Source organism: Ahaetulla prasina, chromosome 5 (assembly GCF_028640845.1).
Source record: "Ahaetulla prasina isolate Xishuangbanna chromosome 5, ASM2864084v1, whole genome shotgun sequence".
Taxonomy (NCBI): Eukaryota; Metazoa; Chordata; class Lepidosauria; order Squamata; family Colubridae; genus Ahaetulla; species Ahaetulla prasina.
The window spans coordinates 80,451,026-80,469,195 of NC_080543.1; the positions used below are offsets into that span (position 1 = coordinate 80,451,026).

The 18,170-nt window shown below is 43.4% G+C and overlaps 1 protein-coding gene across 1 annotated transcript in view; it reads left to right on the forward strand.

Annotated features, from left to right (window-relative positions):
• RPS6KA3 (ribosomal protein S6 kinase A3) overlaps positions 1 to 18,170 on the forward strand; it is a 179,149-nt gene that overhangs the window by 138,947 nt on the left and 22,032 nt on the right. The window contains exons 16-18 of the mRNA XM_058185843.1: positions 6,029 to 6,118; positions 7,013 to 7,171; positions 7,472 to 7,633. Of these exons, the coding sequence (XP_058041826.1) occupies positions 6,029 to 6,118; positions 7,013 to 7,171; positions 7,472 to 7,633 (411 nt within the window). The remainder of the gene's footprint in view (positions 1 to 6,028; positions 6,119 to 7,012; positions 7,172 to 7,471; positions 7,634 to 18,170) is intronic.

The window sequence follows — 18,170 nt, forward strand, 5'->3', positions numbered from 1 at the left end:
CTGATTTGGCAACGCCCCAAGAACAGTTTTGGAGTGATGCAAGACTGCGCAGACGTGATCGGCGCACGCAGCAGAGAAAGCGTTGGGACAAAGCCAAGGAATGATGGTCATGCAGTGACATCTGCAGAGACTATAAATAGGAGGCGGGACTTCCTGGTTTTTTGTCTTGGACAAAGCAATGAATTTGCGTGGGCAAACTGTATCAATGGAGGGAAGAATATATTTGTGAGTAATTCTGGCCTTATCTATAATTTCCTCGTTATCTCCAGAGACTTGGCAGGCCCGTGGGTAGACGTGGCCAGGACATTTATCTATGTAATTAAATTAGAAGAGAAGGCCTTTGACTGACTCCTTATTGGGGGAGGGAAACAGAACAGGGGGTGTGGCTACGTATGTGGACCTAAAACTACCTCCGGAGTTGGTAGATTATGCTGATGCGTTCGGGGAAAGGGAGGCAGATCAGTTGCCCCGCATTGGATTTATGACTACCCGATTGAGTTGGTGCCCAATGCCAAATTGCCAGTAGGTCGGATTTACTCTCTGTCAGAACTGGAGTTGGTGGCATTATTGGCTGCGCCTGTGCTCTTCATCAAGAAGAAGTTGGGGGAGCTGCATCTGTGCTGTGATTATCGCAAGTTGAATGATATCACAGTACGGAACTGGTACCCACTTCCCCTCATCTGGCTTTGTCAGGCCAAGCTGGACCTGCGAGGGAGCCTACAACTTGGTCTGAGTTCGTGCCAGCAATGAGTGGAAGATGGCCTTCCAGATTGAATACACTGTGATGCTTTTCAGATTGACCAATGCACCCGGCGTGTTCATGCATTTTATGCATGATGTCTTCTGTGATTTCTTGCATCAGTTCATGGTCATCTACTTGACAACATCTTGGTCTACTCATCATCCCCACAGGAACACTGGAAACACGTGGTGCTGGTATTATAGGCTTGCAGGACAACCACCTGTTTGCAAAGCGAGAGAAGTGCCAGTTCACACAAACCACAATCAACTTTCTGGGTCATCGTATCTCGCCTGCCTAGGTGGAGATAGACCCCAAGAAAGTTGAATCGTTGCAGGCATGGCAACCTCCATGGTGGGTCAAAGACAAGCAGCAACTGTTGGGGTTTGCAAACTATTACCGCACAATTGTTCCCCCCTTCGCTGCCTTGACTGCTCCCCTTTCTAATGTGCTCAAGAAAGGGGAAAAGTTCTGTTGGGATGCTGAGGGGCAGGAAGCCTTCGAAGGCCTGAGGGCCACTTTCGCCTCCGAGCCCATCCTCAAGCATCCTGATCCATTCTGGCCATTTGTGGTGGAGTTGGACACATTGGATGTGGCCGTTAGCACTGTTCTCCTACAAGCCTATGCCCCCACAGGCACCTTGTTCCCATGTGCTTATTATTCTCAAAAGAGTTGGCTCCGAAATCCAATTATATTATATGGGACAAGGAGCTGTTAGCGGTTAAGCTCGCCTTCAAGACATGGCACCTGTCAGCTTTGGAAGCCATATTAACACCATAAGCTTCCATACTGCCAACTTCTTGTGTTTGGGAAAGTAGGAGGGGGGATTCAGTATAGTGATCGTAGTTAGACATAATAGTATTCTTCCCTTTGGTCAAGGTCATGGTGTTCTTGCATCTGGAGGAGGAGTGGTTGCAGTGATGGCTCAAGTTGGGACGGATGGTGATTGGGCCATGTGACAGACTGATGGGTGCAGGAGCTGGATTTGGGGTTTTGATTTACTGAGGGAAAACCCAAAACTCTCAGATTCAGGTTTTCCAAGATGTGCCAGTATACCTACTCTAAAAAATGGAACTTTCAGAAATGCTTGCCTCAAGAGTTTTTAAGTGGAGTGGGTGTTTTCTGGAATGCTGACAGCACCATCTGGAGAGGGCCCACCACCATGTTGAGGTTCGGATGGACCATCCCAACCTGGAATATTTATGGACGGCCCGGACACTGAACTAGCACCAGCTGCGATGGTTGCTGTTTTTTGCCTGATTTGAATTTCGGGTGACCTATGTTTCGAGTGGGCGGAATCAGCGTGCTGATGCGCTGTCCCGGAAGCCCGAGTACACCCTAAGAGCGGACAAAATCCTGCCTCGAACAGTGATTCCATTGGAGCAGTTTGCGGCCACTGGGGAAGCTGCCATGCAACTACACTCTCTACAACCTTCACCACAAAGCGGAGGTTGGAGACTGGACGATAATTCCCCAAAATAGCTGGGTCCAGGGAAGGCTTCTTGAGGAGGGGTCTCACCACCGCCTCTTTCAAGGCAGTGGGGAAAACCCCTTCCACCAATGAAGCATTTATAATTCCCCGGAGCCAGCCTCGTGTCACTTCCTGAGTAGCCAGTACTAACCAGGAGGGACACGGGTCCAGTAAACATGTAGTTGCATGTAACCTCCCCAGCAACCTGTCCACGTCCTCAAGAGCCACAGAATCAAACTCATCCCAAACAACCTCAACAAGACGTGTCTCCGTCATCTCGCTTGGATCATCGCAATTTTGGTCCAAACTATCCCGAAGCTGAACGATTTTATCGTGTAGATAACCGTTAAACTCCTCAGCACGTCCCTGTAAGGGGTCATCCCGCCCCTCCTGATGAAGGAGGGAGCGGGTCATCCGAAACAGGGCGGCCGGGCGGTTATCTGCCGATGCAATGAGGGTGGAAACGTAAGAACGTTTCGCCTCCCTCATTGCCACTAGATAGGTCTTAGTAAAAGACCTCATTAGTGTCCGATCAGCCTCGGAACAGCTAGACCTCCAGGTGCTCTCTAGGCATCTTCTCCGGCGTTTCATCTCTCTCAGCTCCTCAGAAAACCAAGGAGCCAATTGAGATCTACGCCGGGTCAGAGGCCGCAAAGGCACGACACGGTCCAAAGCCCCAGCCGCAGCCCGTTCCCAGGCCGCAACTAGTTCTTCAGTTGTGCCGTGGGCAAGATCCTCAGGGAACGGCCCAAGCTCCGTCCGGAACCTCTCAGGGTCCATCAGGCGCCTGGGACGGAACCGACGCATTGGCTCCGTCTCCTTGCGGTGGTGAGCGGCGGTCCGAAAGTCTAGGCGAAGGAGAAAATGATCTGACCATGACACCGGTTCCGTCACTAAATCTCCTAATTCCAGATCATTAAACCACTGTCCAGAGATAAAAATCAAGTCTAGTGTGCCTCCCCCAGTGTGTTTGGGCCATCAGTTACTTGAATCAGGTCCAAGGCCATCATGGAAGCCTGGAACTCCTGAACCACCGTTGATGACAAGCCGGCCGATGGCAAGTTGAAATCCCCCATGACCAAAAGTCTGGGAATCTCAACCACCACCCTGGCAAGCACCTCTAGTAGCTCAGGTAGGGCTGTAGTCACGCAGCAAGGAGCCAGGTACGCGATCAACAGACCCATCTGATTCCTATGGCCCCACTTCACAAGGAGGGATTCACCACAGCTATCTGAGGCGCAATGGACTCCCTCGGCTCTAGGCTTTCTTTAATCACAACCACCAACCCCCCACCCCTACCTTGGGCCCTCGGCTGATGGAATGCACGGAAACCTGGAGGGCACAGTTCAACCAGGGGTACACCCCCCTCTGTGCCCAACCAGGTCTCCATAATGCCCGTAAAGTCCGCGGACTCTGTCTGAATAAGATCACAAATCAAGGGAGCCTTATTAACCACGGACCGGACTGTGGTGTTTTGCTTATCCCTGCCACAGACCTAGCAGATTCATCCAGTCTTCCACAAGTTGCTAGTACCAGTATTGGCCGACAGTCCGCATCAGCCGACTCCACTGCAGCCGGGACTGGTAGCACCTCAGGGAGAGGTGGAGTATGAAGTGGACAGCATTCGAGATTCCCGCTGGTTGAGGGGCCGGTTTCAGTACCTTCTGGTGTGGAATGCTTAGGGACCGGAGGACTTCATCTTCATGATCTCTGTCGATGCCACAGATGTCTACGCCCCTTGTCTGGTCCGTGACTTTCACACCCAGTTCCTCAATGTCCCAGTCCGCGTGGTTCCGGGGGAGGGAGACCTACGGGAGGGGGATGTCATGCCCCCTTTGGAATCTGAATCTGCGGCAGAAGATGAGCTGGAACAAGAACTGACAGCAAATGAGGGGGCAGCTCTGTTGGCCTTGGAGGAAATTGGGGAAGGGCAGTGTCAGTCCAGGCAAGGCTTTCAGAATTAATAAGGTCTGCAGGCAGGGAGCAATAGTTAGGATGAACAGGAGAGACAGATCTCAGACAAGGAGCAAGAACCACCCCCTCCAGAAGCAAGGGCTCGGAGAGTGCAGAGAAGGTGTGATCAGCGCAGTTTGAGCAGGTCACTCGTAAGGAGATTACCCCGCCCGGAAAGAGCACACCTAGGGAAAGAGACTTAAGTAGAGGCTGTGGAGAGGGGCATTTGTTGGGAGGGGCATTTGTTGGGAACAAACACTGAGTTCCTGAAGTGTTGGGTGCCGACATTTGAATTTGCCAAGAGTTCTTGCATTCCTTGTTGGCGTTCTGGACTAATTATCTGGATCTTTTGCTCCCTGAACTCCTTGCTTTGCTCTTATTTTGCCAAATACATTTGGGATTTATTGCCGTGCAGCCTTGGTGCAGACAGCGCTGGGACTAATTGCAGCCAGAGGCTGCTTGAGATTTGTGTGGGGTTTGTTATCATTTTGCTCTGGGACTTGCCAGAAATGTTATCATTTTGCTCTGGGAGATTTGGAGCAATAAAGGGGTGGTTTGAACTGCCAGCTGTTTGTGTTATCTCTGTGCTGTGTCTTGGGTCATCACAAGCAGTTTGGCAGTCAAGGGACCTGTCCAGGGGCTCATTGAGTTTTGGTTTTACCCCGCCTCCTGACTTTAGCAAATTTGTGATTGTTAGGGCTACCTGGGTGAAGGCAGGGATGAATTGGCAGTAAAAGTTCATGAAGCACAGGAAACTCTGTAGTTGCCTCTTGGTCCAAGGAGTTTCCCACTTTAGTATTGCTTTTACCTTACTGGGATCCATCTCCACTCCCTCATGAGAGATCCAGTATCCCAAGTAATGTAAGCAGGTCTTCTGGAATTCGCACTTAGATAGCTTCACATAGAATTGGGCTTCCTGCAATTTCCTGAATATGGCTCTGACTAACTTTGTGTGTTCTTCAGGGGTCTTGGTGCATATAAATATATTTGTTCAAGTACACCAAGACTCCCTTATACAGGTGTTTGTGTAGGACCTCATTTATCAGTTGCATGAATACTCTCAGATGCAGGATACCCCACAGATGTTTTCTTAAACTCACCAAGTGCGCCTCTGGCTTTTCAGCCTTGAATTTGGGACATGCGCCCACTGGCTGCACCCCTGCCCTGGTTTGTAGTACCATCAGGCCTCTTTAGCCATTGGCTCCTCTGGCATATTCCTCTCCTCGGATTCCTTGCCTGTTGCCGAAATCTCAGGTCTTTGGCCTCCTGGTGAGATCCAGGTAGGCACTACTGTGAAAACTGACTCCCATTTGTCACATTTAATAAAAGAAACTCCCAGCTCTTTAGATTAACCAAGAGTGTAGCTTTATGAAAAATCCATCTAGGCATGGCAGAAGCAAAGTCAGTTCTGGGATTTTTCCCACAAAAAGCCACATAGGTAACTCCCTTTTTCCCCTCTGGGCCACCACAATTCATAGTTCAGTTGAATTCAGTTTTTTTGCTTTGGAAAAGCTGTCTGCTTTGGTCAAAACATACTTCATCACTTAGCCTTATAGATAACGTCTCCCTGGCAACAGATGGTTCACTTGCATTCCATAGTCTCCCTCTACCCTTAGGAATTCACCTCCCCCTTCCCGACACTCTTTGGCAAAACTGCAAGAGAAAGCAGGCACAGGCAACTATGGAGTCAGGTTTGATAGCAGTCCCCTGATTTTTAGCTCAGTGCCTTAACTAGTACAACAATCTAACTTTCTCTTTAATCAAGGGGAAAATACTGTTTTGAGCTGGTTGTTGTTATAAAAAATAATTTAATTAGTTGTTAGTATTGTATGAAATTATTGATTTATATATGTTTGCTCCTCTAGATTATAGACAAGAGTAAGAGAGACCCTACAGAGGAAATAGAAATATTGCTACGATATGGACAGCACCCAAATATTATTACTCTGAAAGATGTAAGTAGATAATATAAGCATCTTCATCGTAATTAAGTCATTAATATCAGTGTGTTATTTGCCTTCTATTAGCTATTAGTTTAGAAAACCTACTTAACTTTGTCCAGCATTTTTAATGCATATATCCTGGGTTTTCTCTGGAGCTGTAAATCTTTTTTAACCCCAAATATTTGGTAGTCTGTTTATTTAGATTGAAAGAGGTGGACTTCTTCCTTGGTTGACAGAAGCACAATTCAGAGAAATGATTGATCTTAGTAAATAGGCTCACAGCCTTCTGGTGTAGAAACATGATCTTAGAATATTGATAGATTTATAATACAATCATTGAGGATGGCTTTCTAAGGACCGGAGGTAGTGAGTAGTGGCATTGATAGACCAAAAGATTTGGCAAGCATATTCTTGCTTCTTACACAAGTGCTGCTACCCAGATTTCCCCACAGATAGGATGTATAATCTTGTACAAAGCATAAACAAAAGTTTATGGAGCTGCAACAACAACAAAAGAAAAACACCCCTAAAAATATTACAGGTAGTAAAGAATAGTTTACCTGTTCTTTTATTTTTCATTCATTAGATAGTGGGAGATTCTTTTAAAGATTCAATCAAAATAACTTTTCACATTGCCAGTTGAACCATTGAGCTCTGTTATTTATTATTCTCTTCCTTTCTTTGATTGTCATGCAATTTTAGATTTTTTTAATCTTATTTAAGTTGCAGTGATTTTTTTAACTGAGTTATCTTTTATCTCGTGATATTTTCTGGGTTTTTCAAATATCACACACTATTTTAGGAGGTGATAACCAGTATTTTAAGCAGGTCCATTTCTTTTGTGAAATCATTTTGTATGTCACTTTCAGGTACATGATATGACTGGATATTTAATGTTATTTTCAGGTATATGATGATGGAAAATATGTATTTCTGGTAACAGAACTCATGAAAGGTGGAGAACTGCTGGACAAAATCCTTAGGCAAAAATTTTTTTCTGAAAGAGAAGCTAGTGCTGTGTTATTGACAATTGCAAAAACTGTTGAATACCTTCATGCACAAGGGGTAAGTCTGTTTTTGTCAGCTATTTTTAAAATCATTATCAGGTTTTTCTGAAAAGAAACATCACAGTCTCTTTAATAAGTTTTATTGAGAACGAAGAGATGGGTTTACAAGAACTCCTGCACCTGAACTGTTTCCCATGTAAAACCAATGTGTACCAAGGAACAGCAGAGACTTCTTTGTTTTTCTGGCTGCTTTTCTGCAAAACTGCAGAAAAACTGGCAGGTCTTTTCAGAATCATGAAGGAACTTGTAGATGATTTTGCATAATAATCAAATAATTTTTTTCTTTGTTTTTCTTAAGGTTGTACATAGAGATTTGAAGCCTAGTAATATCTTATATGTTGATGAATCAGGTAATCCAGAATCTATTCGAATTTGTGATTTTGGCTTTGCAAAGCAGCTGAGAGCAGAAAATGGCCTCTTAATGACACCCTGTTACACAGCAAATTTTGTTGCTCCAGAGGTAAACTAACTATTTGATTTTTGTATGCATTTCCTCGGTAGGAAAAAACATGTAATCTGGAAATTCCTTTTCCAAATGTATTTTTAAATGTATTAGATAGATAGATAGATAGATAGATAGATAGATAGATAGATAGATAGATAGATAGATAGAAAGAAAGAAAGAAAGAAAGAAAGAAAGAAAGAAAGAAAGAAAGAAAGATGATAGATATTTTTTTGTATATAATTAATTACAGTTAGAAAATTATAGGCAAATATATTTTTTAAAAAAATCCTTAAATTTAAAAAAGATAGAAATCAGAAAAAGAAAAGAGAAGTGGGAAAGCCAAACTAAAAACATCAATGTTTCGAATATTGATAAATATCAATATTGATAGTGATAAAAGAATCATACTGTGAATTTGAAAAAAAAACGTTATTCTGGCCCATGAGGCCACTCTGGAAACAGTGAAGGACTGGCCTGCAGTGCCTCTACCAGCGAAAACGGAGCTCTAACCTAGCTCTGTTTTCCCTGGTAGAGGGTTTCAGGAGGCCGATGCAGCGAAAAACGGAGCTTGGGAGCCAACACGAGTGATGTTGAGCTGGCCATGCCCACCCTTCCCCCACCCCCAGGTTAAACACAACCCTGATGCAGTCCTCAATGAAATCGAGTTTGACCCTGTTCTAGATGTTAAGGAATGGCTTTTGGAAATAGGTACAGTGTCAGCGTTCCAGAAAACCCCCTCCCCAAGTGAAAACTCTAAAGCATGCATCTTTCAAAGTTCTTTTACTAGGATAGGTAAACTGGCACATCTGGGAAAATCTGAATCTGAGAGATCCGGGATTTCCCTAAGTCGGTACAAAATCCATGCCCGTAGTTATCTAAAAAGGAGTCAACCCAGTGCTACTGTACTGCATTATTATAAGCCACTTCTGCAAACGGTAACAATTCCGCCTAGTTCTTTTTTTTTTTTTTAAGAAATTTTTATTTTTAAACAAACATACATAAAAGCATAACACCATCTTTAATTACAAATACAAACAGTGTGTCCGTTGGTTACAAATCTTTTGTGCATTTTCACCATAATCATAGCTTGTAGATTACCTAATTTCACATTTTATCAATCTAATATATAGCCAATATTTTTGTCTTCATTAATCATTTATTTAATAATAACTATTTCTTCCCTCACTTCATATAAAATATTCTAAAATTTAGGTTGACTTATATTGTACCATTCATTCATCATCCTGAATCAGTCCAATAATAATACTTCTTTATGTTATATTTTGTATATTTCTACAATTCTTGTATTATAAAGATCTCTACAAAACTTTGTTACCATATTTTCTTATCTAGCCATTGATAAAATAAGTTCCATATCTTATAATATTGTTTATCTTCCTAGTCTCTAATTTCAAATGTCAATTTGCTCCTTTCAGCACATTCCATTATTTTCTTAATAACTTTGTCTTGTGTTAGTATTTTCTCATTTTTCCAATTTTTAGCAAACACAATCTAGCCGCTGTTACTACATTCACAATCAAATATCTCAATTCTCTATTATATGTTTCAGATATAATCCCCAATAAAAAAAACCTCTGGTTTAAAGTCTATGTGCTTTTTTATCATTTTTTCCAACCATGTGTGGATTTTAGTCCAGTATCTTTTAGCTTCTACACACATCTACCACATATGGTAATATGAGCCTGGTATCTGATGGCATTTCCAACATTTTTTGGATTTATTCTTGAACATTCTGGCTATTCTCGTCGGGGTTAGATGCCACCTGTAAAACATCTTATACAAATTCTCTTTATATGCAGTTGACATTATCATTTTATAATTTTGCAACCACAATTGTTGCCATTTCTCTAAATCAATCGCATGTCCAAAATTTTTCCCCCAAGCAATCATTGTTTCTTTAACTTGTTCTTCTTCCAATTTAACCTCTAATAAATATCCGTATAGTTTTTTATATTCAAAAAGTTTTTATTAGTCAAAAAAGGTTTATACAAATACATTTCAGGTATGGTAAATTTTCATTTTTCTTATCTAAAATAAGAATTTTACTCAAATTTTTTAACACATACAACAGCCATATGGCAAGCAGGTGACACGAAGTAGCTAAGTTTACAAATTTTAAATACGTAATAAAGAAGAGTCAAGAATAAACAGAATATCGTACAAAGAGAATAAGGAAAACCAACACAATCCCAAATACCTTTATCACTTCCTAGTTTTGGATCTCAGAACTCTGGGTTCAGCCTGACCCAACTCCAGGGCCGCAACAGCGGCAGCCGCCTCCCCCCCAAGTTCTTTAACCTCCCCTTCTTCAATTCCCCGGTCATCTGATTCCAGGAGGCTTTGTGTTCCTCCACATAGGCGTAGCCTCCATAATTGTACTGATTTTTTCGTAATGCCCTCCGGAAAATCATCAATCCCTCTGGCATCAGCCATCTGAAGCCCACTCCCTTCTGGTACAATTTGCTTGACAAAAAATAATATTTCTTTCTTTTTTCACGTACCTGTCTGGGAATCTGCCTCAGAATGGCTATCTCCCTGCCCCTGTAAATCAGTGCCCCACTCCTATGTTTTCTAAGAATTTCATCTCTCGTCTCTCTTCTCACAAATTTGACATGAACCTCTCTAGGAACTGCATGCGTGCGTGCATATTGCGAATTAACTCTATAAACTCGATCCACATCCCAATTCATGAAATCAACACCTCTCCCAAGAAATTCTCCCAACAATTTAGTCACAACATCTCTCAAGTCTTCTTGGTCCACTTCTTCCAAATTTTGAAACCTAAGGAAATAAGACATTTTATCCATCTGTGGTCAAGCACAGCATTGCCTGTCGTCTCCTCTCTTTTCTGCACTGGCCCCATCTCACCCTCCAAACCTTCCACTTTCTGCTTGTTTTCTGCTGAAACTTGTTGAGTATCCTTTAAATCCTTTTGGATAGTCACAATTTCTGCTCTTATTTCATCAATTTCTTGTCCATATTAGATAACTTTTCCAAAATTCTCTCCATCTCTCCAGCAGTTGGTCTCTGACCTTTTGCCATTAAGGAAAAAAAAATACAAAATCCTCAGGCAGGCACAGTATCCTTGTAATTTCCTCCGGATCCACCAGGGGGCACTCACAGGAGCAACGAGTCCAGAGTACAGTTAGTCAACCAGGAAGCCGAAGGGAAGTGATGTCATCAAAATTCTCATAGTGAAGGAGGAAGCTGGGCGCCACCACTGTTCCCCAGAAGGAGGGGGGGCCTCAAACCTTCCCTCCTAAATTTCTCCATCACCTCTTCTCTCCAGAGCTCCACAAAACCGGTAATCTTCTTATTTTAAGTTCTCCTCTCTCCAGAATAACTCGTGCTCCTTCCAACCGCAGGGGAGAAAAAACCCCCCCGCACTCCGGAGCACTCCACTCACATTTACCGATATTCCCTTCCCTTCTCCTCCTCAATTCTTCTCCGTGCCCTGTTCACCACAGGGCTGCTGCAGTTATAAATCCAATGCCCCGGTGTCACTGGGCACAGCGGCCCAGGCGACGACCAAAATAATGGCCGCGGCCTGTGGCCTCCAAACCCCGCCAAGCCTAGGACGCGCCAGCATCGGTCCCCACAGTCCTGTATGTCGGCTGGGAGACCCCTGGCGAGCCGTCCGTGCGGCAGGTGTCCTTTTCGGAACACCTGGCCCCTGAGGGCCTCGGCGGCGGCCGGATTCGGGCACTGGAGGCAGGAGAAGCCTTCCAGACGTCCGTTGCCGCTGGATACCGGAAGTCGTCTCTATCCGTATAGTTTTTAATTACGTTTTCATCAGTACCTGTTAAGATTTTATCTAAATTAGTTAAATTAATATAAAAACCTTCTGTCTTAAAATCTTTATCATACAGTTGCAAGAAAAAGTATGTGAACCCCTTGGGATTACGTGGAGTTTTGCATGAATTGGTCATAAAATGTGCTCTGAACGTTATCTAAGTCACAACAATAGAAGAACATAGTCTGCTGAACATAATACTACACAAACATTAGATGTTGCCATGGTTTAATTGCACATAACATGTAAACATTCACAGTGCAGGGAGGAAAAAGTATGTGAACCTTTGGACTTAATAACTGGTTGACCCTCCTTTGGCAGCAATATCCTCAACCAAACGTTTCCTGTAGTTGCAGATCAGACCTGCACAATGATCTGGAGTAATTTTGGACCACACTTTTTCACAAAACTGTTTCAGTGTAGCAATATTCTTGGGATTTCTGGTGTGAATCGCTGTCTTAAGGTCATGCCACAGCATTTGAATCGGGTTGAGGTCAGGACTCTGACTGGGCCACTCCAGAATTCTGTGCTATTGAAGCCATTGTTTTGTTGAATTACTTGTATACTTTGGGTCATTGTCCTGTGCGGAGCTTCAGTTGGCGGACAGATGGTCATATGTTTTCCTGCAAAATGTCTTGATAAACTCTGGAATTTATTTTCCCATTAATGACAACAATCCGTCCAGGCCCTGAGGCAGCAAAGCAGCCCCAAACCATGATGCTTCCTCTGCCATGTTTTACCGTGGGGATGAGGTTTTGATGTTGGTGTGCTGTGCCTTTTTTTCTCCACACATAGTGTTGTGTGTTCTTCCCAAACAACTCAATTTTGGTTTCATCTGTCCACAGTATATTTTGCCAGTAGTGCTGTGGAACATCCAGGTGCTCTTTTGCAAACTTCAAACGTGCTGCAATATTCTTTTTGGACAGCAATGGCTTCTTCCGTGGTGTCCTCCCATGTACTCCATTCTTGTTTAATGTTTTCCTTATTGTAGATGTGTCAACAAAAATGTTAGCATCTGCCAGAGATTTCTGTAAGTCTTTAGCTGACACTCTCGGATTCTTCTTTACCACATGCAGCATTCTGCAGCATTCTGCACTGTGCTCTTGCAGTCATTTTTACAGGACGACCATGCGTAGGGAGAGTAGCAACAGTGCTAAACTTTCTCCATTTGTAGACAGTCTGTCTTACCATGGACACATGAACATAAAGATTTTTGTAACCCTTTCCAGCTTCATGCAAGTCAACAATTGTTGATCGTAGGTCTTCTGAGAGCTCTTTTCTGCGAGGCATGGTTCACATCAGACTGTGCTTCTTGAAACCAGTAAACCCACAACAGGTGTGTGTTTTTAAAGGGCAGGACAGCTGTCAGCAACACATCCAATATCATCACACTGATTGGAGTTAAGGTTGGCTCACTCCTGGCTCCAAATAGCTCTGGGAGAAGTCATTAGGCTAGGGTCTCACATACTTTTTCCTCCCTGCACTGTGAATGTTTACATGTTATGTGCAATTAAACCATGGCAACACCTAATGTTTGTGCAGTATTATGTTCAGCAGACTGTGTTCTTCTATTGTTGTGACTTAGATGACGTTCAGAGCACATTTTATGACCAATTCATGCAAAACTCCACGTAATCCCAAGGGGTTCACATACTTTTTCTTGCAACTGTATCTAGAATGTACAGTATTTGCAAATAAGAAAAACAATTCATCTTTAGACCTTGTACTTCTAATTCTTGCATAGATAAGTTCACCCTTTTCATTCAATAATTCACTATATCTAACAATTTGTTCCTTTCTTAATGTTATTGAATAGATGATAACCGGACTGGAATTTTTAAATAGTGTTGTCTTTTAATCTTCTCCAAATTTAATACCAAAGCCTCTCATATAAAATGTCTTCTGAAATACCCCTATGTTTTTGCTTCCTTGTACCATAAGAAGGCTTGCCATCCCAACAACAACCTTCTAAAGTCAATATTCTAGTATTTCTTAGTATTATCCATTCCTTGATTCACATCAAATTTGCCACTAAGTATAATTCCCAATTAGGCAATCCAAAACCTCCTCGTATTCTAGCATATTGCAACAATTTTAATTTTATCCTCGCTTTTTTGCCCTGCCAAATATATTTCAACACTATTTTATTCAATTCTTCAAAATATTCTTTTCCCAACCTAATTGGAATTGTCTGGAACAAATATAGGATTCTAGGCAATATATTCATCTTAATCATTGATATTCTCCCTATCAATGATAATTGTAAATTTTCTCATTTTACCAAATCTGTCACTATCTGTTGTTTGAGTTTACTATAGTTATTCTCTTTAAGTGTACTACATCTTGCTGTCAGATATATTTCCAAATACTTAACCTTATTTGTGACCTGCATCTTTGATACTTTCGCCAGAAGTTCTTTTTGTTTTAACATATTTTTTGTCAAAATCTTTGTTTTGTCTTTATTTATTTTCAAACCTGCTAGTGTCAGCTTGCCTCAGATCAATGTTTAAGAAAATAAAGACCCAACTCCATCAATTTGAAGAGATTGGTAATTTTTACTAAACATGTCAGACTGCAAACAAAGCTAAGCCAGAACTGAAAGTATACTAAAAACACAGACGTCATATCCTCTCCTGAATCCTCCTCCCACTAGAGTTCAGTCATAATCCAATGGCGTCTTCCTCCTTGGCCACGTATAGTTTCACTTCCGATATTCTCCCTCTGTCAATCTTCTGGATGGAATGCGAAGCAGGCAACTCCTGTTACATTCACGTGCCAAATCAGTTCAAACGTCTGTTTGAAAGACTATCTCCCCCCCACACATGCAATGTCAGCCGAACTCTGGCAACAGTACAAACCTTTCTCCTCCATAAATCATGTAAGACATTCAGTAAGAAGAAAACCTTTAAGGAAGTAATAAAACAGTAAAACAGTCTAGTAGGAGAAATGCACTTAAATAAAGCGGAGGCTGACAGGTAGTTTTCCATATTCTCCTATCTTGTCTATCAATTTAGTTATGAATTCTAATGGATCTTCAAGAATAAAATCCAGGTCATCTGCAAATGCTTGCAATTTGTATTCTTCCTTTTGAATTTTCATACCTTTTGTATCTTTTTCTTCTCTAATATTTCTGTTTAACACTTCTAATGTTAACACAAATAACAGAGGTGACAGTGGACAACCTTGTCTTGTTCCCTTTTTTATTTCAATAGACTTTGTCAATTCTCCATTTATCATTACTTTTGCTGTTTGTGATATATGGCTTCTATTGCTTGAATAAACTTTCTACCAAAGCCCATCTGTTCCAGCTGTAGTGACATAAATCGCCAATTCACGTTATCAAAGGCTTTCTGTGCATCTAGAAATATCAAAGCCATTTGCTTTTCGGGATGCGCCTCATAATATTCCAAAGTGTCCAGAATTATTCTCATATTATCTTTAATCTGTCTTTTTGGCAGAAACCCATTTTGATCAGAGTGTATAAAAATATTTAAATATCTTTTAAGTCTTTCTGCCGATATTGAAGTGAAAATTTTATAGTCTGAATTTATCAAGGATATAGGCGTATAATTCTTGATTTGTTGTGGGTTGGTATCCTCCTTTGGAACAAGTGTAATATAAGCTTCTGACCAGGGGTGGGTTCTAAAATTTTTTGCTATCAGTTCTGTGGGTGTGGCTTATTTTTGTGGGTGTGGCTTGATGGTCATGTGACAGTGGGTGTGGCTTGATGGTCATGGCTGGGTAGGTGTGGCCAACTCAATGTCTCTCATGTCAAGGGGTACCTCACCTGGCCCCTCCCCTCCCAGCCATTCCTTGTCACACCCAGCCTCAACGTATCTATAGTTCTGCAAAAATGTTGTTCACCTTTTTGCAACTTTATTATCTACATACTATAGATCAGGGGTCTCCAAACTTGGCCACTTCAACTCCCAGAATTCCCCAGCCAGCTTTGCTGTCTTAAAGTCTTAAAGTGGCCAAGGTTAGAGACCTCTGCTATAGATGCACTTTCATGGACCACTGAAAGGAAGAAATGGCTCACATGCTTTGCCCAAGAGTGTGATAGGCAACAGGGTTTTAAGGGGCTGCTAGAAAGAAGCGGGGGGAAAGTATTTTCCAAAGCACCAGAGGCAAAACAAGAAGCAATGGATGGAAACTCAACAAAGAGAGAAGCAACCTAAAACTAAGGACAAACTTCCTGACAGTGTGAACCTATATAGGTTTCAGTCATAATTTCACATATAAAATAGCCATGTAATACAACCTGCATATTGTTCAAAACAATCATTAGTATTATGGCTGATGTTTGACAGCAAGCCTAAAATCCCCATTCCCTCCCCACTCCAGGGGAAGGTTACTTCAAAATCCCCATTTCCTCCCCACCCCACTAATCTGTTCTGAAAGAAATCAAACTCCCCCCTCTTCATTTCCTAAATAAAATATCCCAGATAATTAAGGAATAATCAAGTTGCTAGCAAGGAACCTGCCTGGAATTCCACATTCCTGCCAGCTGCATAAAGGAAACTTTGTAAGCAGAGATCATAGAAAGTGGAAGCTGGAAGTTCGGCTCCATTTACAAGCAGGCAGAAAACTCATTCAAGACAGGATACTTCACAATGGAAATCGCCCAAACCTTTTTAGAAACACAAAACCCCAAAACTTCAAAAACATTGAACAAGAATTTCTCCTCTTATCCAATTTGTTGTTCAGCTGACCCAGAAAGGAGCTTCTAGCCGCTCTGTCAATTTAAAATGACAGTCTGTGTATGCTTTAGGAATCTGGGGTTCACCTGGAGATCTGTCTGACCCAGTGACTGCTGTTTCTGGCAGCTGGCCTTCATAGGTTGGCCGTTCCTTGTGAGGAGGGACAGGGGGCAGGGGGCCAATATCCATTATAATTTTCCGGTATTCATCTTCCCACTTAATGGTGGGTGTCCATTTGTCCAGCCAAGCTAGGCTTAGTATGATAGATTCTGACATCTTTGGGGTTACTATAAATCGTATAAATTCATGATGTCTTCCAATTTTTAGTCTAACCAGTTCTGTAATCTGGGTGGCTGGGACCCCCCCCCAATTAATGTCCCATCCAGCTGGTGAAATTTAATTGGGTGCTTTAAGGCTCTTGTTTTGATCCCCAATTGTTTTACAGTTGGAATTCCAATTAGGCATCTGGTACAGCCTGTATCTATTATGGCCGGTAGTTCTCCTTGCTCCCCTGTCTCTGGCACCACTAGTTTCACTTTAATAGAAAAGCGGGGGATGGGTGCACTCACCATTGGGTCTTCTTCCCTGCTAGCCTCGTCAGGAGGGGCTTCTTCAGCCAGAGGTTCCTCGCTCTCTCCAGTGGGGAGGGGAACCTCTATGGCTTGTCTGGCAAATCGACTGGTGTCTGGGCCCTTCCTTGGAGCCCTTTTCCCTTGGGTAGCCGTGGCTGGATGTTGTTGTGGAACTGGAGCAGGGGCCAGGCACTCAAAAGCTCTATGTCCCAATTGTCCACACCGATAGCATTTAATCATCCCTGCCGGCTGAGGGGGGGGGAGACTTCAATAGGCCTTGAAAGGGGCCGTCTGGCCAACACACTCCGAGGAGGCTTTTTGGCTGATGTTTTGCAGTGGGGGTGAATTTCTCTGTCCAGAGCTATGGACATGGTATACTAGTCATGCAGCCAGTCAGGCACCCCCCCGGATTCCACAGGCTGTTCTGAATTCTTGATTAATGGCCTCTTTAAAATAGTGCAGGAGTATGCAGTCTGGCCAATGCCCCAGGTACCCTGCAACCCGTCTAAAGTCCCACACAAAGTCTTTTATGGGTCGATTACCTTGCTTCATCACCTTAATGGTGGCTTCACTGTCATTGATACAGTCTGGGTCTTCAAATATGGCCCAGAGCAGTGCAACAAACCCATAGGTGTCATTTAATTCTGTAATGCCTTCATTGTGTAGCTGGGCTATCCATTCAGAAGCCTGCCCTTCATTCATCCCATCAAAAATCGCTGATATCAAGTCCCGTTCTGATTCGTATCGATCTCCATATTGATCTATATGAGCCCAGACCCTGCTGAGGAAGTAAGCCAGTTTGGCAGGTGTGCCATCAAACGTTGCTCTGAAGCAGGGTGGAGTTGGTTGCCCAGGGGGAAGGGGCTTGGCAGCAGGCAGTTGAGGTGGAACCTGTGGCGAAGCTGCTGTGGGTTGCTGGGAAACCCCTTGCTAAGTGAGGGGCCGGTGATGACGGAGCTGCTTGCTGGGCTAGAGAGGGAGGTGGAACTCCAGACGGCTGCTGGATTAGCCCCCCCCCTCCCCCCGCGTTGCTGGGATTGTTGGGCCATAGTGAGGCCAGGGGGATCCCTGGAAAATTGGAGCAGATGATTCTGGATGCCACTGGCACTGGACCCACCGACCCACCCCTGGCCGGGGTAGAATCCCCAGCCTGGGGGGCTGGATTCATCAGGAGGTAGTACAAAGGCAGGCAGGCGAGGGGGCTCCGCAGGGGGCTGTTGCATTCTCCATGCCAGCTTCATTTGATGTCTCCCAGCTGCATAATATCCCTGCTGTGCCGGGGAGCTGATCAGTTCGCCCCTGGCCGGGTAGGGACATGCCTGAATCCTGCTAATTCCTCTGCCCAGTCCTGGAGTGGGGGAAGGTGAACGTAGGCTGTACTAAGCTCCATCTCACTTGAGGAGGTTGGGAGTGGGATGCATTGCTTCCCACTTCCATCTGTTCAAAGCTCTCAGGGAGCCCAGTCA